Below are 25,836 nucleotides of genomic sequence, written 5' to 3'. Positions count from 1 at the left end.
TTATTTACAAGAAACATCTTTTCTTCTTTAGTTTTGATCAAACGAATTTGGTCGTCGTAAACCCGGTTTTACTACAAAAAAATATATATTATCTAAGTAAAAAAATTTCGTTATCGATTACGTAAACAGAATTAAAATTTATTTCTAATTAGTGTTGCTGTTATAGCCCTCGCGACTAAGCCAAACGCCTAAAAAGAGCACCAAATGACATTACGCCCAAGGCTTAGCTTATCAAATATTACAGAAAAAGGTAAATTAATTCTGGCAATTAAATTCATTAGACCACATTCAATTTTTATAAAGTAATTTTTTTCTCCAAAACGTCTAGGAAAGAAATATATATATTTATATAATAAATATTACTAGTTTGGGAATGCCAAGGCCTCGACGTGACAGCGTCGAAGAAAACCTTATCGGCATAAAGTCAAGGAGGGCGAAATATAAATTCGCTGGGATCAAAGTATTTACATTAATATGCGAAGCGCATCTCGGCGAGGGTTTCGGGGGATCCTAGTCTCAGCCAGACTCGTCAAGGATAGTCGCAGGCGCGCCGGAACGCGCCGCTCTTACAAGCTGAAAATTTTCCAGAAAAGGGTTTTTACGCCAGCAGCCCGGTAATCCTCCGCTTTCTTCCCACGTTATGGCTTGCCTAATCTAAATAGCATGTCTCATACGTAGTACATTTTCGCCTGGAAAATATGATATCTAATATCTCTGGTATAGTGCCTTAGTATATGGGTTATTACATTTCGCTACAGTGGTTTTTAGTTATTTTTAAAAGCAATAACGTCCAACAATTTCACGTTTCCGACGCTAGGAGCGATGTTGATTCTATTTCTAGTGGTGGGGTGTGAAATTAAGAAGGTTAGCACCAGCGCTCCAAAATAACTAAACTTGATTCGTTAATATTGTCTTAACAGTTACACTGTTTCCGCCTTCGTGTACCCTGCTTTACCACGGAAAAATTAAAAACGATTATATTTATTTTTTCTAATATTTAGTCTTTCTCGTGGTTTTCGTGTTTTCTACTTAACCAAATTTGTTTTCTATGATGTGAATATATTGGTAAAATTGTCGACCGACATTTGATTTATATTAAAAAATTACTACTTGAAATTTTCAAAAGTATAATATTAACTTTAAAGGGACTATAACCTTCAACATGGCGATTATTCGGAAATCTGTAGAAGAAATAGCGAGTCCACATTCTTTAGGCGCGGGGCAATGGAGCTAACGTTTTAGTTATCGTTATTCGATCACTTCGGTTCATTAAATAAATAAATAAATTTCGCAAATAATTTTTGAAATATTTTTACAAATAAAGCAAATATGATGTGACATATTTTCCCAAATTCCACAATAAAGATTTGTCATTTGTTACTTAATTCTGAAAAAAAAGATCTAACACATTTTCCCAAATTCTGAAAATAAGATATCAAATATTTTCCATATTCTGCAAATATGACTTGACATATTTTCCAAATTCTCCCAAGTATGATTTGACATATTTTCCCAAACTCCACAAATAAGAAGTGACATATTTTCCCAAACTCCACATATAAGAATTGATATATTTTACTAAATTTTCCCTTACAAAGATTGCTACCTAGTATATTAATATTATACAAAAAGAGTAGTTAAAATTTTCAATTTAAAAAGTCTCGAATTTGAAGATCGAGATTGCCATTTTAATGGTCGAAATCGCCCTGTTTATAGTAGTTATTTTTTTTTAAAGATTTTAGCATATTTTCGAGGATTCATTTTCAAGGTCGAGTTCACCATTTACAGAGCCGAAATCGCCGATTTGGACACTCCTGCAGTCTGAAACTATTACATCGAAAAAGCGGCATTCAAAATAGAATGCTCCAGCTAGTCTGATGCATTCCTGTTCTACTTGCCAGCTGCGAATATCACGATTTATGTTATTTTGTTATCAGTTTCCAGCTGCCGTTTGGTTTTAATAGAATAGCTCTTTTTGGAGATACAATTTCTCATATGTATTCTCCAATTTGTTTATCTCCAAATTTTGTTAACCCTTTAATTATTCGTTTAAATAAATTTTTCCATCGACAGATACTTCATGGTACTATTTCTATTTTTAAAAACATTTAAAAATTTTACGCAAGCTTTCGGGCCTTAGCCCCTTTTCAAGCGTCTTGTCAAAATTACTTGTATAAATGATTGTTAATATGTAATACATTTTTTCCGGTTTCATTCCTCTTATCAATATAACATTTTTTTAAAAAAAAACCTTTTTTACCTGTTCGAGGGGACTTTGTACCCTAGGAGGGGTTATACAACCACCGTGTCTGTCTGTGGGTCTGTCTGTCAGGCCTGCGAACGCGTTCGCATTTTCGGTGCAAAGGGTAATCGCTGCGTACGCAGTTTCTTAGAATTAGGGAAAAGGTTTTTCCAAAAGGGCCCGTTTTTTGTTGTCATTCGGTGTATTATAAATATTTTTCAAGTTGCGTTAGTACCGGGCGGGATTTGAACCCGAGCCCTCCTGCACGTCAGGTGAACATTCTACCACAGAACCACGAATAGTACACCTCACCGAAAATTAGAAACTCTTCCGATGAGAGGTATATTTTGGCTTGCCAACTTGTTAGAACATAATTCCTAATTTACAGTTTTTTTAAAAGAAATTTTACAGTTTTTAATTAACAGTTTTTTAATTTTTAGCTCCCCCAATTTTTTATACAAATTCTACCCATATCTAAATTTAATTTTCCATCATTTTTATAGCTACATATATAAATTAAGAATTATGTTCTAAAAAAGGTTATTTTTTAAATGTTAAGAGGAATGAAAACGGAAAAAATGTATTACATATTAAACAATCATTTATACAAATAATTTTGTGTTGACAAGACGCTTGAAAAGGGGCTAAGGCCCGAAAGCTTGCGTAAAATATTTTAAATGTTTTTAAAAATAAAAATTGTACCATGAAGTATCTGTCGATGGAAAAATTTAATTATTAAATTAGTTATTAAGTATTAACCATGGTAAAAAAAATAAACATATACCTTTAATTATTCGTTTAAATAAATTTTTGATGACAAATGCCGTAAGATAAATGGATATAATTTGTTCTATTATATTAAATTGGTAATAATTTAAAACTGGATAAGTTTAAACTGTCTGAAAAAGTAAGCGAACCAAAAACCGATCGGATCCTTCAGAAATTGGAGGCCGCAGGCTCGTTTACTCCATTGGAAGTGGCGTTGGCACAGTAACCCAAAGTTCACTGATTCGATTCCTGCCTATAAGTAGCAATGCTTTTTCTTATGGGAACAAGCGCGGTACTATCCTTGATTAAATAAAAATTCTTATATTTAAAATCTGTTCGGAAGGCATTTTATTTTTAAACCCTTAAACATGTTTTATTAAATATTTAAATTTGGCGTTTTAAGTCACATTTTAGCCATAGTTCTCGATACTTTTAAACCTTGTTATAAAATGTATTACATCATTTTGCGGCCAACTTTAAAGACGATGTTTTGTAGCGTGTTGAAAATTTATTTTAACAATACAGCGCGACGCTGAGACAGTCGTAATCCTATCTGGTGCCCGAAAACCTTTTTAAACATACACCAAGATACAAATTTGAAATTTCGCAAATTGATATTTGCCCAAATTGTACTTAAAATTTATGGCTTTCTAAGGTTTCAACTGAGTATATATATTTATTTTGTCGTTACCCGAGGAACCAGGATGTATCCACTGGCAAACGAAATAAAAAATGAATAATTGCAACATTTCTACTTGAAAAGCGCGTCTGGATTCTGACAGCGATGGTCGTAAAACTCTCCAAGCGAGAGATATCAAATAAATTTCGCATCCAGCGTTGATTGACTGGCAGCCTGGAAAAATAATGTAGAAGGATTTGGCTCCTAAAACATAACGTCTGCGTGAAACGCCTGGTGTTCTTCAATTAGGCACCGTTTACGCTATATTTTTACAAGTTTTATTGCCCGAGCTTAATCTCACTTTGACGCAGCATTTATTTATCTAATTTTTCCCCTCGCACTCCGGGTTAAGTCCCCGTTAGTAAACTCGAATTGGAATCGTGGATGAGTGTAGATGTAGTTTTATTGCGTGCAGACTGATTAACCTACACGTTCCCCTTGGGCGTTTGCTAAGGCATGGGGTTAACCTGTCTATTCCAAACGTGTTCTCTTAAATGCTTTCCCACCTTGGATTTGAAACATTGTATATGCAAACTTCAATTGAAGATTTTTTCACCACGTCAAACTCTTGATTTTACTGACGAGACCGTAAAAGAACGTTTTCTACTTTGACTAAAGCGGGTTTTTAGTGGTACCAAAAGTAGATAATATAAATTCCTTCATTCTTGACTTTACTAGCAAGTGGAGGCTCTATCATGGCCACCTGTATTATGAAAAGGCCCCTGTTATTAGAGATGGCCATAAATCTATCAGATTCTTCGAAAAACGTGACTTTACTGGAGAGCGTAGTGCCATCTATTTATGGCAAAGGAGGCCATAATTTATGATAACGTCGTCAAAGAGCCACTGTAGAGTGTTATAGGTAGACAACTTATACTCTATTTGGTGGACTTAAACCTAAATTATATATATCATGTAAAAATATGGTTAATAATTGCTGTAATTTATGTAATTGACCAATTTACAAACGATCCTTTTTATTTCGACGCTAGTGACATCTATTGAAAAAAGAGCTACTTAACAGCGACTAGCCTCTGGCTTTAAAGTTGAATGTCATAGTCATTTTATCTAAATATGTTTTTGATTATAAATAAGCAACTATTTACAAGCGGTGTAATTTTTACGTTTGACATCGTGATGTAAATTAATTCACGAGGTCATTTTTGAACCGTGATGCGCTTGTGAAAGTCGCAACCCATTGAAGGCTGCCTCCAATCTGGGAAGGAGCGTCATTTCATTTTTATGGCCTATTGGATTCTTCTCTCGCTAGAGATTACTTCTGGTCATACATACTTTAAAAGAACCTATTTTTCTTTATGAACGTAAAAATGTTACTTATGATAATACGCAGTAATTATATATGGAAATCAGACTACCTTCTAGAAGGATGTTCGTCGTGAGTTCACCTTTACAAGAAGGAAGGGGAAAAAGCGTTTGAATATTTGAGGAGGAATGAAAAAAAGCCAGACTGAGCTGGAAAAGCCCCAAAATTGAAAAGAAAAGCTAGACGCTAGGGTTCAATCTACGTCGAACGAGGGTATTTCCCCGATTGGAAGAAGGCTCGCCAACCGGTCCAACTTGAATGAAAGAGTTGCAATCTTAAATACGAGTAAAAAATTGTAATAGTGAAATCGCTTACACGCGATTGACCTTATTTACCGGATTGGAGATAACACGAACATGATAAACAGAAAACCTCAACCAATAAAATTCAAAATTCCGAAGATAAGGAATTGGTAACTTTTCCCTAATTTTACTAGAATCATATATTTACTAAGATTGCAACTAAGAATAGTTACAATATGAAAATATTCCTTCTAAAAAAAATAAATTTTATGTATTTAATATCGTTAGTCGGACTTGGTAAATTTTAGCAATAGAAAAATATTTTATAGATATTCAAAAGAATTCTTAAAAGGTCTATGGGTATACTATTAGAGTGTTATAGTTTTTTAGTAGATATTAAGAAACCAAATAGATAAACCTTTTCTGTAGAAAAAGCCTATTCTAAAGAATTTAATTGCTATAAAGGTAATCTGTAGTTATTGTTTGCAGTTTGCCTAAACCCTACAGAAATAACCAAGAAAATAATTTCAAATATTTTTTTCAAAATAAATAATATAAGTAAGTGTTATTCTGATATTTTCATTTGTGCTTTATTTGGATCATTAAAGTTATTTTAATTTAAAGGTTCTATATGAGATGGTTTTTAAAAAACTAAGCCAGTTACGTAGTCTAGAAATCAGAGTTCAGAGTTGTTAAGAAAAATATCATATTTACAAGACTGGTTTTAGACAACTATGTAACAAAATAAAAATTGAGATACGTTTCATTCTAGCACGAAAAGTTCCAATTAAATGTTCGTTTAATAAATAGTAAATTCTTTATCTTAAGCCAAAACTTAAAAACTTTTTCTTTTTAATTTTCGAAACCGTTCTCAATTATCGAACAAATTACTTTTAGTACGAATTAACAGATATGTGGGTAGTTCTTTACTCGTGTAATCTTCCCCTTATTTTGCCTGTAACGGCGGGCGCAGCGTTGCCAGTTCCTGAAACTCATATTATCCCACCAGAGCCAAAAATGATCGATTTCAGAAAAATATTATCGTACGCCTAAAAACTGGCGGTAAATTTGAATTTTTTATTAAAGTTCGGCGGATTAAAAACTTACGTTTAAAAGTGACAGTTTTAACTGGTTTTCAGCCAATTTAAACAATTTTAGGGCTCAGCGTTCGGAAAGGAAATTTTCCGTTCATTTCTTTTATATCCCTACCCGAATAAAAACTTATTTGTTGCATATTAAATCGTATAATAGTCGTGAATAATATCCATAAATAAACAGTTAATCGAATTTTTTAAAGATTTTTGAAATTTTGGCGATTAATTTATCCGTTTCCTCAAGCTCTGAAACAATTATCGTACATTATCGTACGCGCAATCTGAATTATCTAAAATTGCGTCCTAAAAAGTACGCCATTGAAAATATCGTACCTCCTACAAATTACCTTGAAATTATTGACATGTACGATAAATATCGTACGTATATGGCAACGCTGCCGGGACGTCCTTCCAGTACTATCGCGTGCTCCCTGATGGCGGAGAATATCTTCTGGAAATCATAAAACAGAAGCTACAGTTGGAGTTTCGTATTCTCAGTTAACCCCTGTACATTTTGGCTCTTAAGTTTGAAGTACAATTTGTCATTTGAACGAGCTCTTCCAAGTGCGCGTCACATCATTAAATTAATTATAATTAATAGTCTGCGAGAGATGAGTCTTCTGACTCTTGTTAAAGAAGGGGTTATCCTTCGAATCTTTGAGGGTTTTTAATTCTCAATTCGAAGGACGCGACAGAGGGCCGAACACGTCTTAGATAAGTCTCTGGAAGTTAGCTGAAAATCGAGAATATTACGTTTTAAAAATGTCTCAAATTCCGGCCGTTCTTGATTCAAGGTCTTTCGCAATAATATTGAGTTCAAACGAACGTCTTAAATATTCAGGGACCTTTCGTTAAGTTAATTACGTGGCTGCTCAAACGTTAACACTTTGTTTTAATTTCTTTATGACGTAATTTTTATCTCAAATAGCACTCTGAAGTTCACGAAAAAACTTTGTTAAAGTTTCTTTTTTATAACAATGTTTTTCTCAAACTTAGTTATACGGTGAGCGTTGACTAACGAGCCATCTACGATTACAAAAAAGAAATGCTTTGTATACAATTTCCTTTTTTCCTCATTTCTACAAACTATAAATAGCATTTTCTTCGAAAAAGCGGTCGTAAATATAATTAAATATATAAAAAATAATACATAATATTGAATACGATATATGTATTTTGCTCGGTGACGTTGGTTTAGATAAGTATAGGTTAAGTTTGTTTAGCTTATGGTAAGTTAGAATAGATTTAGTTCGGTTAAAAAGGCTTAGGTTTGATTAATTAGACTTTGTAAAGTGATTAATATCGCTTACAGTAATTGCTATTGTTCGCTTGAGTGGCATCATTGCTTATTCGCCCGAGTTCCAGGGGCAAATCATGGGCGTAGGAACCGGGAGGGGCAGGGGGGAAATGCCCCTCCCTAGAATTATGTTGGGAGGGGCAACTAATGTTATTGCCCCCTCCAACTTTTTGGTCAGTTGAAATCTTCAAAAGGCTCAAATTCTCATTTTAAAAGCATATAAACCTCAACTGTGTTTAAATTTCAGTCTTTTCCCGCCAATTTACATAGTGGTAAAAAGTACACATGCTACACTCCATTAAAAATTCAAAACCATTCTCCAGACCCGTTTCCGTTTCTCTTTGCCCCCTCCAACTTCTAGAACGTTCCTACGCCCCTGGGGCAAATAAAGTCTTTTGTATACCTGATTACTCTTTCAGTCATTCCTAGTGAGGTCTTAGATAAATTCCCATAATTACATACTATTTGTACACCTGCTTACTTAAAGCATTTGTAACAAACTCACTCTTAAGTATGCTGCTGTATAACGTTTCCATAGAAATAATTTATGTTAAAAGTTATTTAACACGGAACATATAATGGAAAATTCTTATATTCCTTGTGCTTTCAAAAATAAATATATAATATGAAAGACAGAAATGCTGTGCAATTTCAAAATCCATTTCAAACCTATCTATAAAGTTAATGGTGCATTTTTCGTCACGTAATTGAAAGTGACATATCCCATGAACAAGGTTCACTTAAGAAAGTGACATACTTATAAGTTATGTTTAGGCTTTATTGAATTCTAACCTACAAATGCCGAAAATGTCCCAAGCTATAGGCCTAGTAGAAAATGAATAACATTGGCATCGCGACAGAAATACTAGATATCATTGTTCCTTTAAGTGCCTAATCCCAATCGATTTGAAAGTTTATTGGATGACTTACCCATATTTGGATAGTTCGTGGTGGTAGTCACTCGTAAATATTATGTACACCTGATTTCTGATTTTCTCATAATTTTTTTGGTTATTTCCAATGATTACTCACAATTTTTTTGTGATTAGTGTAAATGAATTCTCGTGAATTCCAGTGATTTGTACACCTAATTACTAAGTGACTACCCCCTAGGAATAGTTTTATTTGATATTTTTAATTTTAAGTTACCATTTCTACTAAATACGTTAAATGATTTCTAAAATTATAATTCTCATTATTGATCAGACTGGCGAAAAGGAGTGGATTCCGTTGGACAGCGATGGCAAAGCGGTGGACGAGGCCAACGGAGGAGGAGTCATGGACGCCTTCAGGCGCAGAGCGTCGTCCCTCAACATTGGCCGGGGCTCGCACCACGGATTCAGTCTGGGCATCGCCATCATCTTCATCATCGGCGAATGCGCCGGAAGTGGCGTCTTGGCCCTCCCCAAGGCCATGGCCGATATGGGTACGTCACATTCTCCTCAACCCTACTTGACCACTATGAATTCTTAAGCACGCTGATCACCAGAAACTTATGGAAGTTATATTTCCCAATTCTTGGGAATTTTCCTTTCGCGATTCTGCATGAAATCGCCGATTTTAAATTGGCCTTTTATTAATTCGCTGCGATTGCCCAACTTGTTCTTGAGATAGTTCAGTCAAGCTTATGAATGAATTCACTAGCTCACTATAGTGGGAGAGTTGGAGAAGCATTGTAGAATTGGGTAAAAACCTTAAACAAGATCGCCTCAATTAATAATGAAAATACCTATTTTTTACGACACTGTCAAACCGAAAGTTATATTTTACGGTCAACAACGGGTTAAATGTATTCCGTCAATAATGCGAACATGATCGAGTCATTCATAAATTGGATGTCCAAGGCCTGATTACTCAAGTCCTTGGTAGTCCAAGTAAGTTCGATTCCTGCAAGAGGTGATATGATTTTTCTCAGTACCTCTAATAATAGAGACAGATTAAAGCCGCGTTCACACTATGAATTGATATCGATTCAAAACGTTTCGAAGGAGTTGTGTGAACCAGGTTAAATCGTTTTAAAACGATTCAAACCGTTTTCTACCGCTTACGTGTGAACTTAGATTTAGACTCTGATTAAAAGTAGATTTACAAAATTTAAGCCATATGTTTATAAGTAGTTTCTTATTCAATTTGGATCAATAAACACCGTTAATAATAGCTTTAGGGTAAGAAGCACCCGGTATACTTAACCATTACAGGACAAAAATATAGACAACGCCCGTGAATTCGTGCCTGAAGTTTCAGAAACGCCCTGTACATATCTACTAATTCAAGTGCCAAATTTGCGAAAACGATTAAAATTCGAGGATCGTTCCTAATTAATATAAACACTTCCATTCCAAATAAATTCTCGGAAAATTAAATTTCTCGAAAGCCACGGGCTGTTATTGGCAAACTGGAAAGTAATTAAAACCCATTATAAGTAATTTAGGTCACCTTGCATTAATTAAAAACTTTTAATCTTGGCATCTCATTTCGCGAAGTTGTTAAATGAAAAAGTGGTTCCTTCGTCGCGGTTGAGACCGGTAACGATCCCAAATGCGCGTCGTCGTGTCGGCCCGACATCGACACAAAGAAAGAACGTGTTTAGGTTTTTCATGACGCAACATTAGACATTCAAGGATTTTCCTCCTTTCTAATTATTATCAAATATAAATTTAAATTTTATTGGAAGCCAACCAGTCTGTCGGGAAAAAAAGTATTATCACAGGGGATAATTGCAAAATGGTTGTTCGATTTCTTTTTCATTTGGAGAACCGCGAACAACGCGTCCATGAAAAGAAAAACCAAAAAACTCGAGGTGAAAAACTAAATTGGTTTTTGGAATAAAAAGTGGTCAGTTTTCTCCACGTTTTGTGGATCTTTTTTATTTGTTTAAATGGAGTATAAAATGTTTTGAAAAAATGGCGGGTGTAGCATTTAGGGATAAGAAATTGTGGGGAAGAAATTTTTGCGGCTTACATTGTGAGGGGCAGAAACTATGGGGCAGTTATTGTGGGAGAAATAATTATGGATCCAGTAATTGTTGAGGTAGAGATTGTAGGGGAAAACATTGTGAGCGACTGTAAGTGCAAACATTGTGGGGGTCAAGCATTGTAAGGCCATTACGTGGGGGGGGGGCAGACATTGCGAGACCAGTACCTGGGGCGCAAACATTGTGAGGACAGTAACTGTGGGGGTAAGAATTGCAAGGCCAGTAACTGTGGGGGCAGAGATTTCGAGGAAAGTAACTGTGGGGGCAGATTTTTCGAGGAAAGTAACTGGGGGGCAGGCATTGCGAGGCCAGTATCTGGGGTGGCGCAGTGGTTAGGACTTTCGCCTCTCAGCAAGAGGAGCCTGGTTTGATTCCACCTGGTGGCACTGGATGAAAACTCGGAACCGCCCCTTCTGCGTTGTGCTTGCAAGTTATCTCCTCACTGGTTAAAGGGGTTTTCCCCTGAGTTCTTTAGTTTCCCCTTTCCATAAAAAATTCTATAGGTTAACCGTAAGCTCACGTGGAATAAAGTTCTTGCTACCACGCTCCTACGTATTGTTACCCAGTCACCTGTTTAAAGGCATTAAAAGTTGCTGGATGACATGAGCTTAAGGGTGTGCCTTGGGTATTAGCCTAGCTGATTTTATCGTACGGTAGGAGCTTTCCCCAAATTTCCACAGACCGTTGTTTGGAAGATCCTTTTCAAGTTTTTGGTCAGGGTTGAGAGTTTAAAATAAAAGCAAATCGATACTGATATTTATTCGTGTTCATCCCTTAGGATGGGCGAGCGTGTTCGTGATGGTGGCATGTTGCCTGGCTTCCAGTTACTCGGGAGTATTTCTGGCCAAGTGCTGGATCATCGTCGAAGAACGCTACGAAGAATACAGGGGCAAGACGAGAAATCCATATCCTGCCATCGGAGAAATCGCCATAGGAAAGTGGATGAGGTGAGAACGTTTTGAATGTCATTGGTAGCACCCAACATTGGCGTATCGAGGGAATATGGTTAAAAAGTTTCAAAAAGGCGCCCCCTATATACCAAAAAATTTAAAATAGCTTTTATTTTTTTATTAAATAACGTGATTTTAGTCTAGACTAGTAGACAATGCTACCTTTCACCGTTATTTTACTATCGTCGTTGGTACGGTCTTACTTAAAATTTTATATAACCTACCAATTAATTTACCAACGACAACATGATTCCGTTCTTCGTAAGTTCGATTTTGTTCTGTGTGTATCATTGGTATGATATATTGTGATAAATTTTGGAAACACTCGAAATTGTTTTAAACAGAAATCTGAACAACTGAAAAATTCAAATTCTATTGAACGAAGAATCATAATTATCACTGGTTGAAGGAACAAAACCAAGCAGCAGGGAAATGCGAACTTTAAGGGTTGGGTTCGTGTGATAGGTAAAAAAGGACTTTGTAAACAAATCGAGGTAACCAGCGTAATAAAGTAAACTTAAACAATATTTAAAGTCCCTGCTGCTAAGTTTTGCGCTTGCTGCAGCCTACTTCCAGGGGCTAGTAGGCCACACTTTGAAGCTCTCTGGCGCTATTTTAACTCATCCTAGGAAAATGAGGAAAAACATGCATACTTCTCAACTCACCCTCTACAACTCCTTAAAATATTTGCATAACCTTTTGAAACACCCTGTAGAGATGCCTTGAGGAAACTAAATTTTGGAAATGATAGGTCTTGAACAAATTAGCCGTTACCATTGCTTAGATTGGTACAAATATACAAGAGATTCAACCTACTGTAAATCCTAGTCATTGCAAACGAAGTTTTGCAATTGCATTCTTGCCATTTCGAGTTACGTTTTCCGAACCAGATGAAATTTTGTAATTACTGTACCATCCTCTCAAGATTTCTGGCTCAAAGACTATTTAACAGACGGCGCTTTTCTGAATAATAGTTAAGCTTTGAATAAATGGATTATGGATGGCGCCACGTTTCCGGTTTCTGGGCGCTAGTCGCTGTGACTAAGCGGGATCGGCTTATGCATTAGACTGAAGGATATTCTCGTGGCTCTGTGTTTTCAATCACTATTTCTGGTATTTCTATGGGATACTGAAGACGTTGGTTTCGTTCAAAAATGATGACGTATGATGATGTTGGTTCCTCTTTAATTATTAGGTCCCCTTTACAATTGGTCTAGTTTCTTCTTTATAAAATATATTTCTTCCATGGAAAATAATGATTTTACTGTTAAATATAACTTTTTTCCAATGATCTTGCCACTTCGCATTATTCTCTACACCGATGTGATAAATACTTGCTAGAACCATTTTTGCCCATTCAAAGGCCATTCAAACGATTACTCCATTTCTGAAAAACATATTGGCATTAACTCAAAAAAAACTCAAATCTAGAACCTTGTCATTATTTTGTACGGGATTTCGGGATTTCGTAGAGATTTTGGCGATTTTATCATTATTTTTTAAGTGATTTTGGGATTTCAATGTTAATTAACCATAGAGATAGTTAAAAGATTTTGCGATTTTAGACAAAATGTACGGGATTTTGGTAAATGCCCGACCAATCGACATTTTCTTTGGGAATTTTATAAACCATCCTGTAAAATTCACGTTCGTTCTCGGGTCACACGGTTGGCCATGTCATACTTTTGATGCGCTAAAGGCTTTTGTTTAAATGTACACGAGACTGACTTATTGATTTTATGTACACAAGACTGACTTCCACTAATTCCTGTTTCGTTTTCAGTTACCTGGTGTCGTTCTCCGTGAATTTCACGTTGTTCGGCGTGTCGGTTGTGTACCTGCTGTTGTGCGCCCAAACCTTCCAGTCGATGTTGAGGGATTACGTGGACTATTCGTTTTGCATTTGGATCCTGATTTTTGGCGCCATCTTGTGCCCTTTGATGTGGCTGGGAACGCCCGAAGACTTTTGGCCGTCAGCCCTCTTGGCCCTGTTGACCACGGCCATCGCTTGCGTCCTCTTGCTGGTGAACATCATCATGGACGGTCAAAACCAGTCCGAGCCGGCCAATTTCCCAGCACCGACGTTCTCTTCGTTCTTCTTGTCGTTCGGGACGATCCTGTTCACCTTCGGAGGGGCAGCCGCGTTCCCCACCTTCCAGAATGACATGAAGGACAAGAAGAAGTTCCCGACAGCCGTCATCGTCGGGTTTTTAGGTTGGTACATTTCACTTCTTAAGTGTTAAAAAATGACAAAATGCTTCTGGAAAGCACTTCTAGGGGATGTACCTTTCAGTAACTTTAATTTAAAAGTAACTCGTTTTGAACATGTCTGCCATCTGTTGGCAATAACTTAAACTATAATATGGTCTGATCACTAACGATCAAGAGTAAGAACATCATGTTAATTTACATAAAATAACCAAATTTAGATTGTTACATATTATTTGCGAAAAATATTCATTATCTACTGTTTAAAAACTAGATCACCGACTTTAAACGCTTGATTATTGTACGGAAATTACCATGCAGATTTTTTTGCGAGTTTGAGCGAACATTTTTATAATTTTTGAGGTCGGAGTTTTAAATCAGGTGGTAGCGTTTTACATTATGAGAGCCTAAAGATTCAAGAGGTCTATTTTTCTTAGAAATTAAGTTTGTAATTAGAGAATAGTATCTATATGATTTTATTCCAATAGGTTTATTGTTCCTGTATCTGCCGGTGTCCATTAGTGGCTACGCAGTTTTCGGCGGAGACGTCCAAGAGAACGTGGTCCGGTCAATCTCCGAAGGACCCATGAAACTTACCGCGGACATCCTGTTAGCCGGACATTTCTTCTTTGCCTTCCTGATCTTAATCAATCCAACCGCCCAAGAAATCGAAGATGTCTTTCATGTTCCAAAAAGTAAAGTGTACCTTCGTCTCACGATGAACTCTTTTTATTTCGGAATGACACTTTATAAAGCACACTATATCAGGAGTAAATAGGGGGTGTGGGTAAATGTGGCATTTTTGCCAGATGGAGTTTGTCCGCGGATGAATGCATAAAATGTACCACGCTTCGAGGGAAGGAAGCGCCGTTCTCATCTCTAACCAGTCTACACTACTCCGCCTATTTACTCCAGTCTATATTAACTGATTTATGGTCAAAGTGAAATGCTGCGAATGTTTAGTCCGACACTAGATGGGGTAAGAGCTCCCAGAGCTTTGCACTATATTGCAATGTTAGAATGAATTAAATTCTACCCGACCAAAGGCGCGTAAGAACCAGTAAAAAATAAAATATCAACATTTAAATAATTACTATCTCTATCTTTAAAAAAGTAAAATATTATGAATCTAACATGTTAGAAGTGTTGAAATCAATTGGTGTAATATAAAAACAATTTCAGGTTATTAAGGCTTCGAAAAATGTGACTGCAGTGTTCCAATTGCATTTCAATATAAATCATATTACCACTAAAACCCAGAGTGCATATTGTACAAGTTAAGAAATCACGTTACTATACGCGTCAGCACAATGGTTTATAAAAGTATCAGAAAACGCTTGTATTGCAGTATTTCACCTAACAATTTCAAAGTTATCGGACCAATCTAGGGCTGCTCCAAAATCAGGGGCACATTATCTAGAAGGACCGACCACACGTGTTGCTTTTAAAAAAATCATAGTTGCTACCTCGAATGATTAGCTGTGCATGTGTTAAATGAATATACACGCTTACGTTAAATCAGTTAATTTTCATTCCATGACATTAGCCAAATACCGAGTTTCACAATTAGCTTTACAATGACAAAACTATGAATTCCTTGTAAACTCCAACATCACTAACGACACTTTTTTGGTCGCAGGATTCAACTACAAAAGAATCATCGTTCGCTCCATGTTGATGTTGACGGTTGTTTTCGTCGCCGAGACCATTCCACAGTTTTCGAAGATTCTCAGCTTAGTCGGCGGCTCCACGGTCACCTTGACGAGTTACGTGTTCCCCGCCATCTTCTACATGAAACTCTGCTCTCAGACGCATCCTGATTGGCCCGAAAGGTTAATGCGTCACGTTTCGCTAGAACTAAATATTGCACTTGAGGGGTCATTCCTTAGTGATATCATGTATAAATAAATCCCTAGTTAAATCAGTCAAACCCTTTACAAAGACTATATAGATCTAGTTCAGCATGACTTGGAACTGTGACTACTCTTCGGTTTTTTAAAATTCGCATTACGTTCAGTCCTATTTGATTGGTATTTTGTAAGGCACCAGGCATAATATCATTTAATACCTAATTTCTTAATATTCCAATATTAAAATTGGAATATTTGCGCAATTAATAAGATTGTTTTAGTTAAACAATTAACCGTTAAATGATCAAGGTTTTGCAGAAATATCTACATATTGAACCAAGGAACTCAGTTAGCCAGATAAGTGAGATAACTTCTCTGGTTTCCGAAATCTATCTAAACCCTTTTCTCTTCATACTCAAACGGGGGAAAGCTTTCGCGGAGGAATTTATGAAAGTGTCTATTAGGAGGGTTATGTTGACAAAGGGATGGCTCCAATACGTCAATTTAATTTTAGTGACCCAGGCATTTTTGATACGTTCATTGCCTGTTTATCCTTGGACATTTACCATAGATCCACGAACATTTTTAATATGTCCAAGTCCTTTCACAGTATATCCATCAACCTTTACAATATTCCTTTGTACTATTCTTCACAGGAAATGTTCCCTGTATGAAAAGATCTACCTGGTGATCAGCATTATCCTGGGAGCAATCGGAGGAGCCATCGCGACCTATTCGGCCATTTCCGACATCATTCGGGAATCTTCGTTTTCTCCGCCCTGCTACATCCCGGTCGCGTCCAACGTCACTTCCGCCGTCATTTCCGCCAACGACACGCTGATAGCGGACTCTTTAAGTACAACGGCACTCCTCAACTCCACTTTCGTTTGAACGAGCGCTTTTGTCGGACTCCGACGGGCGGAAGCGTAGATTGTATAAAATAATGACATATTAAGGCGACTTGCGGATTCCTCTGCAGAGAGCAATTTTTAATATAAAGGAAGAACTGATATTTTTACGGACTTTATAAAGTCCTTATTCAAATTATATTAACTACAAGACCAAGAAATATCGCGCACCGCACCAAGTTTAAGTATTTCTACTTTCTTGATCACGAGATCGTTTTAAAATAACTCTACAGTCAGTGAAGCAGAAATATCTGATCACTGAATACCGTAAAATATCTGTTACGTTTAAGATTGAATTTTATATATCATTTTAACTTTTAACGTGTTTAGTATCTTTTCTTTCCCCTTTAAAAGATTTAATACTATAGAACGACCCAAAAATTCTTACAGGGAAACAAACAAAGCCTCAGAGGTTCGATTTTAATGCCTTTATTTATACTAGATGGCGCTAATTTGAAATTTTTGGTGGGAAGGGAAAAAAACACTGATTTTTTTAAAATTACTTCTAACAATATTTTAAAGGTGGTTTTATGTATAAACAATAAACGAAATGAAAAAATATTTCTTTCGGGTTTTTAGTTAATTAAAAATTTCGAAATATCGAGCTGTCGGCGTCATCTGGTAAAACTTACGGTATTTAAATTCGACCTCTAATGGCGTTACCCCTGTGAAACAAACTTCTCTTCTCCCTTTTCAAATATACTTCGGCTGATTTAACGCTATACCATTCATATCCGAGCATCCATGTCCCTTTTCCATAACGTTTTGCCCACTTCAAATTCTTCAATAGAAATATAAAGGAATTCATTGTCTCTACTAGGAATTATTATTTGTACTTATTTCTAGATCTTTATAGGTCGGCCTTGTCTCTCTAAGCCACACTTTAATAACTGTAGAGATCGTACACTTCTCATTGGCAGGAAACCCGTTTAGAAAGTTTTAAACATAATGAGAGGAACAGTGGCGTAGACAGGATTTTGGTTCTGGGGTGGGGCACTCCATTGAAAAAAAAGTAAATAAATCCAAATATTTGTACGTAGGACCATACCTTTCGGGTGGGAACGTGCCCACTGTCCCCCCTCTGGCTACGCCCCTGGGCAGGAACCAAGCTAGTTTACCTCCTACATCCCCCGACAATATTTCGCCACATAGGTAGATAAAAGGTACTAGATTATCATTCCTAGTAGAGGCGAAGGTTGTTATAATAGAGAGGTTAAGCAACCCCTCCAAAAGGTGTATGGATAACTAGTACTATTCTAGATTGTACAGAATAAAGTTACGTCTATACTTCTACAAGATTTCCCTACACGTTATCGAGTGTTTACTTAACCTGTCTAGAAAGAAATATATAGTATATGATATAATTAAGTAAAAGAAATATACAGCATACTTCTGTTATGTTGTATCGCTGTTTTACGAAGGAAAGGGACATGGAAATCATCTTAAATTATTAGGAAAATTATACATCCGAAGGCCAAAAATTAATTAATACACTTCCTCTTGGTTAAATTCCGTTAACTCACGTTCTGTTAAACTATAAAATACCTTGACAATAATCAATTTTACAATTAACCCTAATTTATAAAAATTAATCATCATGATATATAATTGTCTACACACTGTCTTGCCCATGGATTGAATATTTCTCAATCCAATAATTTTTGCACTGGTCTCTGGTGCTTTGGAATAATATCTATTTACATCTCTTTGAGTCTAATTAACTCGCCATTTTAAAATATACCACATTACTAAACGTGCGCCAATAACGCGCTGTCGGAGATGATCGTTAAGTCGTTGGTGTTGGGCCAATAGTGAAGCAGGAAAGCTTTTTTACTCTGGTCGTTAAGATTTATCGATGTAAAAATATTTTTTCTTTTCTGACACTAACGATCAGATTAAAATCGTCTACCGATGTTTATATCGATTGGACCGAAATAGATACTGACGTGCTAATATATCTAACTAAAAACTAAAGCTAGTACTACTATATCGTAACGCTGCTGACGCCATTTTGGAGTAAAATACTTTTTCTGTAACGAAAAAGAATTGGTGACGAGTAGTTTATTCAAGAAATGTATTAAAAATTACATTTCATCTACAGCGTGTTGTGCAATCTTTTAAAATATGGTTTTCTAAACGTCGTTATCTATTTCTGTCGGTGTACTCGGCCCAACTATAGGAATACGCTGCTTCAGTAGTATTGTCAGTGCCATCTATCGTAAAAGAGCCATGCTTCGTATTTCACTTGCTTTCACCCTATTCAGTACTTCTTGCACACGATCGGTTTTCGAGAAACTGCCCTAGATGGTACCACAGTGGCGTATTTTTACAGAATTGAAGGTTTCTTTTTGCTTCTCATTTTATTTTAATACCCCCAGTGCAACCTTTTTGTATTCAAAATATTCATGGATGGGACGAAGCCAATAAAACCGCACTGAAATAGGCCTACTTCTACTTGTGGCCGTTATATTTGTATATTAAAAAAATATTTATTTTCAACAACTGTGCCTCGGTAGACCGTTAACCTGATTGAAACACGCATACCACTCGATGGTGATTTCTTTTAGAAGAAGGTTATGATTATAAGAATCAAGATCTGAAAATTTTTATGTTATTTCTAAATTGTAACCGAAACCAATAATGTTTTCGTAATTTCTTATTTTTTCTTGTTAAATGCACTGAATATCACGGCGAACGACATTAAGACGAAGGTTTTTAAGCCTTGAGCGAAGTTTTAATTTTTGAGGATTTGTTTTTGAAAACCGGTGAATTTGTTTTAGTTGAGTTAATTTTGCAAGAGTGTTTTTTATAATAAAAAATGTTTGGAGTATAAAAGAAACAAATAAAATTAATCTATCATATATTTTCCAAAAACGCCTCGCTTTAATTTATTTCTCGTTACAGAAATAACTTCCACAGCTACGAAACCAGATAGACGCTTTTTTGACGATTTTCGCAAGAACCTTCAACGTGTATTAAAAACATTCTGAAAATAGTAACATTGTAGTTTCCAAATTATCAAAGTTTTTTTTTTAAGTTTTAAAAAGGGTGGCATACACTCTTTTCAATATATTTAAATTATTTATTTCCACTCCGACTATGCTGAACATAGCACTACACAACATTATTGAATTTTTTCCGCTTTTATTCAATAACGGTGTACGACGCACGCTCAGTGGCACGTTCCAATTAACACGTCACAAAGCGCGTGCCTCGCGAGCCGTTTTAAGTAATAGTGGGTGGGGTGGTTAGCACTTTAACCTCGCAGCAAGAGAATACAGGTTCGATCCCAGCTTAAGGCACTGGGTGAAAACTCGGAACTACTCCTTCTGAGTTGAGTTTACAAGTTCTCTCCCCACTGCTTAAAGGGCTTTCCCTCGAGTTCTTCGGTTTCCCCTTCCATAAACATTTTTCAAGGTTAACGGTAATAGTGAGTGTTGGGAGCTGTTGGTTCGCGTGGCGTGAAGGGCTTGCCACCACCCTCCTACGCATTGTAACCCGGCCACCTGAATAAATGGCTTTAAAATTCACTTGATCACTGGGGTCTAAGGTGATACCTTGAAAATGAACTGCTAGGACAACATATTAATAATTAATTCGAAGATGGATGTTATACAGGGTGTTTCAGAAGTCATTGCAATAAATTTGAGGTGTTATAGGGGTTAAGTAAAGATGTTTGACTGTCTTTGTCGCGATCCTCTGCGACGAATAGGAAAAGCGCTAGAGAGCGTTAAAGTTTGGCCTAAAAACGCCTAAATGTAAGCTTTCAACGAACATAAGAACCCAGATAGAAAACCGGTTTTAAAGGGGTAGTAGTAAAAGTTCCTACTACCCCTTTAAAACTCTTTCAAACACTCACTTTTCGTCACTCGCGGAGTTCACTCTTGGCGAAAATATTAGATTATTAATCACTCTTATTCTTGGCGGGAAATTTGAATTAGGTCCAAAAAAATATACTTTAAAAGGGAGGAGTACTCTGGTCTTTACTTTCCTTGGTTATCAATAGCGTATTAAAAGATGTGTGGGTTAGCACGTTTTTACTTCCACCACCCGAAATAATGATTAAATTTGCCCTTGTTCAACTAATTTTCACGTACAGAAAATTGGTTTAAAAATGTTATGATAATATGAAATTCAATAGCTAATAAGTTTTAACGCGTTAAAGTTACAGTTTATATTTATTTGAGAAAGTGAGGAAGACTTCATAGTGCTTCTTAATTCAAACGAAACCCGTTTCGGTTTTACTCAATACATTATATACTAATAGTTCCGGCAACTTACCTCGTAGTCATCAACGCTCAATCCAACGTCATCGGCGTAAGGTGATACATTTTAATAACCTTGGCATTAAACATCTTAATTAAGAATTAGGATTTCGGATATATAATTTAGTAGAGCTTGGCGACATCATTCTATCCTGTGGGATTTCTATGGGCTAATTAGCTTTTTCAGGTTACATAAGTTCAGAACCAGCTTGATTTTTGTTTGCCAAAGGGAAGATAGATTAGCGAGCGTCTGCACCGATGGGGATGACTTCTACTTCGACTGTGTTGAAGATGGCGCTTCGCAACACTAGGGTGCTTTAACGCTTCTTCTCAATAAAGGCGCGCCACGCCTGCTCCGTAGCCCGTTCAGTTAACACCTGCCACGGAGAATGCGATCAAGCGGGAGAGCCCTAAGTAATGTGTGGTGCCATCTTCAGAATAGTTGGAGTAAACATTTTCCTAATTTAATATCTTTGTCTAAATAGCAACCAGGCGCTTCTCGCTTAAACTTTTGACTAACGAGGGTCTGTATGTTAAAATACGACCAACGGCTTAACCCAATTAATCAAGACATTTTGCATTTAAATTTGAAGCCTCAACATTTCAGTAAGATACACTCTGTCATAATTGAGTTATCATTAATATTTAAATTGGTGCACCGTTACCCCAATTCATTATCAGTTCACTTTAGAGTTTCAGGCTTTCAGCAGTTAGTCGCGGCCGTAGGTCCAAACTTTGTAAAGGCCCATTTTTATGATTTCGAGTTAGTTGTAAATTCCAGTACATACGCGAACCACTACTGGAAAAGTTTCCAACAGATAAAACCATTCCTGAATGAGTTACACCTGTAAAACCCACTTACGTTTCCCAAACAAATAATGCGTATAAAAATAAAGAAACTGAAGTATCTAAAATTTTATAAAATGACGTTCTATTTACGAACACTATCTGAAAAAAGTCTAAAAATGAAAAATACTTCGTTTAAGACGTCTACGAAATAAGTCTTTTCAAGGCATTTGCTAACAGTACGAGTTACTTTCACTGCTTTAGTTAAGTTTATAAATATGATCCTCAAACCTCTCTAAAATAAAAACATGAACAACGTCATTCTTCACAAATTTTCAACTTCGTGAGGGAACTCGATCTTGATCGGTGTGTCTCCGTTCCTTGGGACACCGTCGTTATTGTCCCCAACTGGGCGATATTCCAACTCTTCTCTCGTTACGACTGTCGCAATCGGAAATTCGTCGATGAAGTCATAAAAAGGCTCTTGTTTGACGCAGCTGACATCGATATTGACGCAATTGTAGCCAAACACCATTCCTCTCTCGACGGTTGCGGTGTCGGTGTCAGGATGGGCAACTTCCGCTTTCACGGCGAAGGCGCAGTGGGGCTTTGCAGTGAGAGATTCCATCTGTTTCGTCGTTAAACGTCGTAGTTCCACCAAACAATACCTACTTCCCGTTTGAGGACCAGAGAGGTCGAATTCACGAGGCTGTGATTGGCGCACTGGTTCTGTGTGGTGACTGTTCGAAGCGGCTATTTGGACTCCGGGTGGACCATGAATTCGATGGTGCACTTGAACGGTTTTATTGGTAGAGAAGTTCTGACCGCTACTTGGGAATTTTTGGGCCTTTGTCCCCTGAGAGTGACGTGTTCTTTCGTGGCGAAGTAAATAGTTCTTATGTTTGGTCCGATATCCACTCTTTGTACATCTAAAGGGCTTCTCGACCATGTGAGTTCTTCTGTGGCGAATCAAAGACCCCTTATGAGCAGACGCGTAGTTACACTGGTCACACTGGAAGGGTTTTTCACCCGTGTGAGTTCTTCTGTGGCGAATCAAAGACCCCTTATGAGCAGACGCGTAGTTACACTGGTCACACTGGAAGGGTTTTTCACTCGTGTGAGTTCTTCTGTGGCGAATCAAATCACCGTTATTTGTAGACGCGTAGTTACACTGGTCACAATGGAAGGGTTTTTCACCCGTGTGAGTTCTTCGGTGGCAAATCAAAGACCAAATTTGAGCAGACGCGTAGTTACACTGGTCACACTGGAAGGGTTTTTCGCCGGTGTGAGTTCTTCGATGGATATTCAAATCGTTCTTTTGTGCAGACGCGTAGTTACACTGATCACACTGGAAGGGTTTTTCGCCCGTGTGAGTTCTTCTATGGCGTATGAAAGTACCCTTAACGTTCGTTGCGTAGACGCATTCAGAGCACTTGTGCATTTTCTCTCCTCGGCTGCTTATTTGGTCAGTTTCTTTATGAACGAAAGACTCTTTGGATTTATGATTTGGTGTTGCTAATACAAAAGTGTAAAACAAAATAAAATATTAGCGAAAATCAATGAGCACGGACAACAACAACGCAATGAAGGCACAATCAAAAGCTATATGACCCTTTCATTTCATTAGTTTCAGGTAAAAATTATTTATAGTTTATCTGATCACTTGATTTCGGCGAATGCACGATATTATCTTGAGGGGGAGGAACTTTGGCAGTGGCGGAGGAAGGGGGGCACAGGGGGGCAACAAATTGGTTTGAAAGAGACACCAAAAGCTTGGAGGTGAGGTGCCAAAATGATCTATGGAAATCTTTAATTTTGAACGTAAATGATAGAAGATTTACCATTAGGGTTCGAGACTGGAAGCTAGGAGCAAGAAACACAAGGAGAACGCAGCTAGCCTTTAAACACGCTAACGAAGGGTTGTGTACGAATTTCATTGGACGAGCGTCACGAGCCTTTACGCTGAACGTGTTACGGGTAGGGGGGAAGACAATTTCCGAATTTTCCCCTTCTGTCGGCAGCAGGCGCTAAAGCGTCTAGCCAATGAAAAACTTACACAAGAAAATCCACGACTTTTGACGGGTTGCGTTCTCCTTGTGTGGGGTGTTGTGTTTGTTGCTCCTTGCTGGAAGTGTTTAGTTAAATTTAACTATAGCGGTGTGGATATTTACGACTTTATACTGGTATGCCAAAATTACTTCCTAAACGCTGTTCATTTTTTTTAAAATACACGTAAATAAAAAAAGGTGATCATAAAATCCAACGGGGCGCTTTTCATTAATTCAGGATCGGCGGCAAAAAATTATTACAATTTATGCAAAAAATGCCTTGCAAATATATATTAGCGTGAAAAGAGGGGGTATTTTCACAACGTACAAACTCGATCAGTGAAATTTCAAAGTGAAAAACAATCAACTAACGGCCCTTTTAAATACGTTGAAACCACGTGAAAATAACCAAAAACTCGAGCAGGATAATTTAAACGTGGTAAATGTTTGTAAAACGGTAAATTCGACTACAATTTTAAATCAATCGAATAACCGAAAGTAGGCCCTTTCTTAAATACCGTAAATCACCTTAAAATTGACAAATAATCGATTTACGTCAGGTAGGCCACTAGTAGGCCCTTTCTTGAAAACGGTAGATTCGTTTAAAATGTGAAATATATTAACCAGAGGTAGGTCCTTTCAACAATAAAGTGAATCAGCGTAAAAATGAAAAATAATCGATTAACGGGAGGTGGGACCTTCTTAATATACCGTGAATGCTCAATTAAAAAAAAACACGATTATTGGACGGTAGCCTCGGTAGGTCTCTAAAAACGTCGCGCAAGATGCTTTTGAAACTGTCACAAACAGTTGGCTAAGTTCTCACTAACCTTGACTAAATGTAGGACCAGTAGTTTGGTTGCCTTTTAGTATTTGCCTTCAATTGAATGGTGCCACTTAAGTTATGCTCTACACCGAAATGGAAAGGCCAACCGTCCTGCGTATCATAACCAGGGTTTGACATAAAGATCTTTTTTTCAGCAGTCAGCCTGACCAGTGAGCCTCCTACCTTTATTTATTTTAGTAGTCACTGACTAGTGGGGGTAAAAATGGGGGTATAAAAACAATACGGACAGCCAAAATTTAGCTTTACCCGCCAGAATTCAAATAGGAGTTTATTATCCTTTGGGTTCCATCATGTGATTTTTTAAATTGGATTAATGAATGATGAATTTATGATACGCCATATTCGCCATTATTAATGAATATTAAGGATAATTTTTCACTAGTCAAATTGACTAGTGAGCCCCCAGATTTCGATTAACTTCAGTAGTCAAGAGCATTTATTTTAGTAGACTCACCTCGTCCTATGGCTAAGCGCGTTTTGGCGGGAGGCGTGACATTCATTATACTGCTAGAATTACAATTACTATTTCGGTTGCCATGGTTACGGGGGCCTGTTCTGAGAAGACTGTACGAAATTCATCTTTATAATTAGGCAGTAGCGCCATCTATATTTTGAAAAGTTATATGATTCGCGCAAAAATTCAATTGCAATATAGTTGCCACCACTAGAGACAGATGACGCTACGGTTGAACGATATAGTTGATAAAGTCTCCATATTGAACGAAATTGGTCCCGCGCCAGACAGATTGAGTTGTACCTCTATTTATTCCCAACTCAATGAGGGTAGCTTAGCTTCATAGGTGTTAAACCAAGGGGTTAAACACAGGGGTGGAATATATATTGTTGTGTTCTTGGCGGGGATACATTGGTGTTTGAAAAAAAAAAAAATTAAAACGGTGTATCTCCTTGTTTTCTCTCTATTAAAAATTGTGAATTTTGATTCGATTAGAGTATGTTGTTTATTTTAATGGTAAACATATTTTTTATTTAACAAATTTTTACAAAACAGCAAAAACACCGGTATACACATTATGGTAAGGAAAACAAAACGTCTTCCAAAGAAGAACCCGATGGAAAAGTCTCCAGAATTGACGCGGCGTTCCCACGTTGGATAGCGACTGCTATTCGTTGGATGAGAAACGCGACCGAGCGTTTTTCATCCGTCAAATGACGAATCTTCCGACCGATGGCATGAACCAAGCCGAGACCCTCCTTGCCAAATGAACCCAGGGTTTCGACCGCAACCGCGTAAAAAGTAAATCGGTTCTCGAGGCCGACATACTTTGCCCTCTTCCTCGATTCAGCCTGGGAAGCGGCCCAGAGAGGGGCTGGCGAAGAAGATTCCAAATACCAA

At 37.1% G+C, this 25,836-nt stretch overlaps 2 protein-coding genes across 2 annotated transcripts in view; one reads left to right on the top strand and one right to left on the bottom strand.

The window, feature by feature from the left end:
• LOC149968631 (uncharacterized) overlaps positions 1-19,370 on the top strand; it is a 61,275-nt gene extending 41,905 nt beyond the window's left edge. Inside the window, exons 2-7 of the mRNA XM_090154868.1 lie at positions 8,853-9,072; positions 11,399-11,567; positions 13,354-13,784; positions 14,267-14,473; positions 15,418-15,610; positions 16,285-19,370. Coding sequence (XP_090010994.1) covers positions 8,853-9,072; positions 11,399-11,567; positions 13,354-13,784; positions 14,267-14,473; positions 15,418-15,610; positions 16,285-16,519 — 1,455 coding nt within the window. The 3' untranslated portion in view covers positions 16,520-19,370. The remainder of the gene's footprint in view (positions 1-8,852; positions 9,073-11,398; positions 11,568-13,353; positions 13,785-14,266; positions 14,474-15,417; positions 15,611-16,284) is intronic.
• The window catches only part of LOC149968630 (uncharacterized), a 163,449-nt gene extending 138,467 nt beyond the window's left edge, over positions 1-24,982 (bottom strand). Inside the window, exons 1-2 of the mRNA XM_090168108.1 lie at positions 24,937-24,982; positions 22,312-23,102 (exon numbers count right to left, since the gene is read on the bottom strand). Coding sequence (XP_090024234.1) covers positions 22,312-23,102; positions 24,937-24,982 — 837 coding nt within the window. The remainder of the gene's footprint in view (positions 1-22,311; positions 23,103-24,936) is intronic.
• Positions 24,983-25,836: the final 854 nt, after the last annotated feature.

Source organism: Leiobunum rupestre, chromosome 1 (assembly GCF_980474605.1).
Source record: "Leiobunum rupestre chromosome 1, qqLeiRupe1.1.hap1, whole genome shotgun sequence".
NCBI classification, from domain to species: domain Eukaryota; kingdom Metazoa; phylum Arthropoda; class Arachnida; order Opiliones; family Sclerosomatidae; genus Leiobunum; species Leiobunum rupestre.
This window is presented reverse-complemented; position numbering and strand designations above follow the sequence as displayed.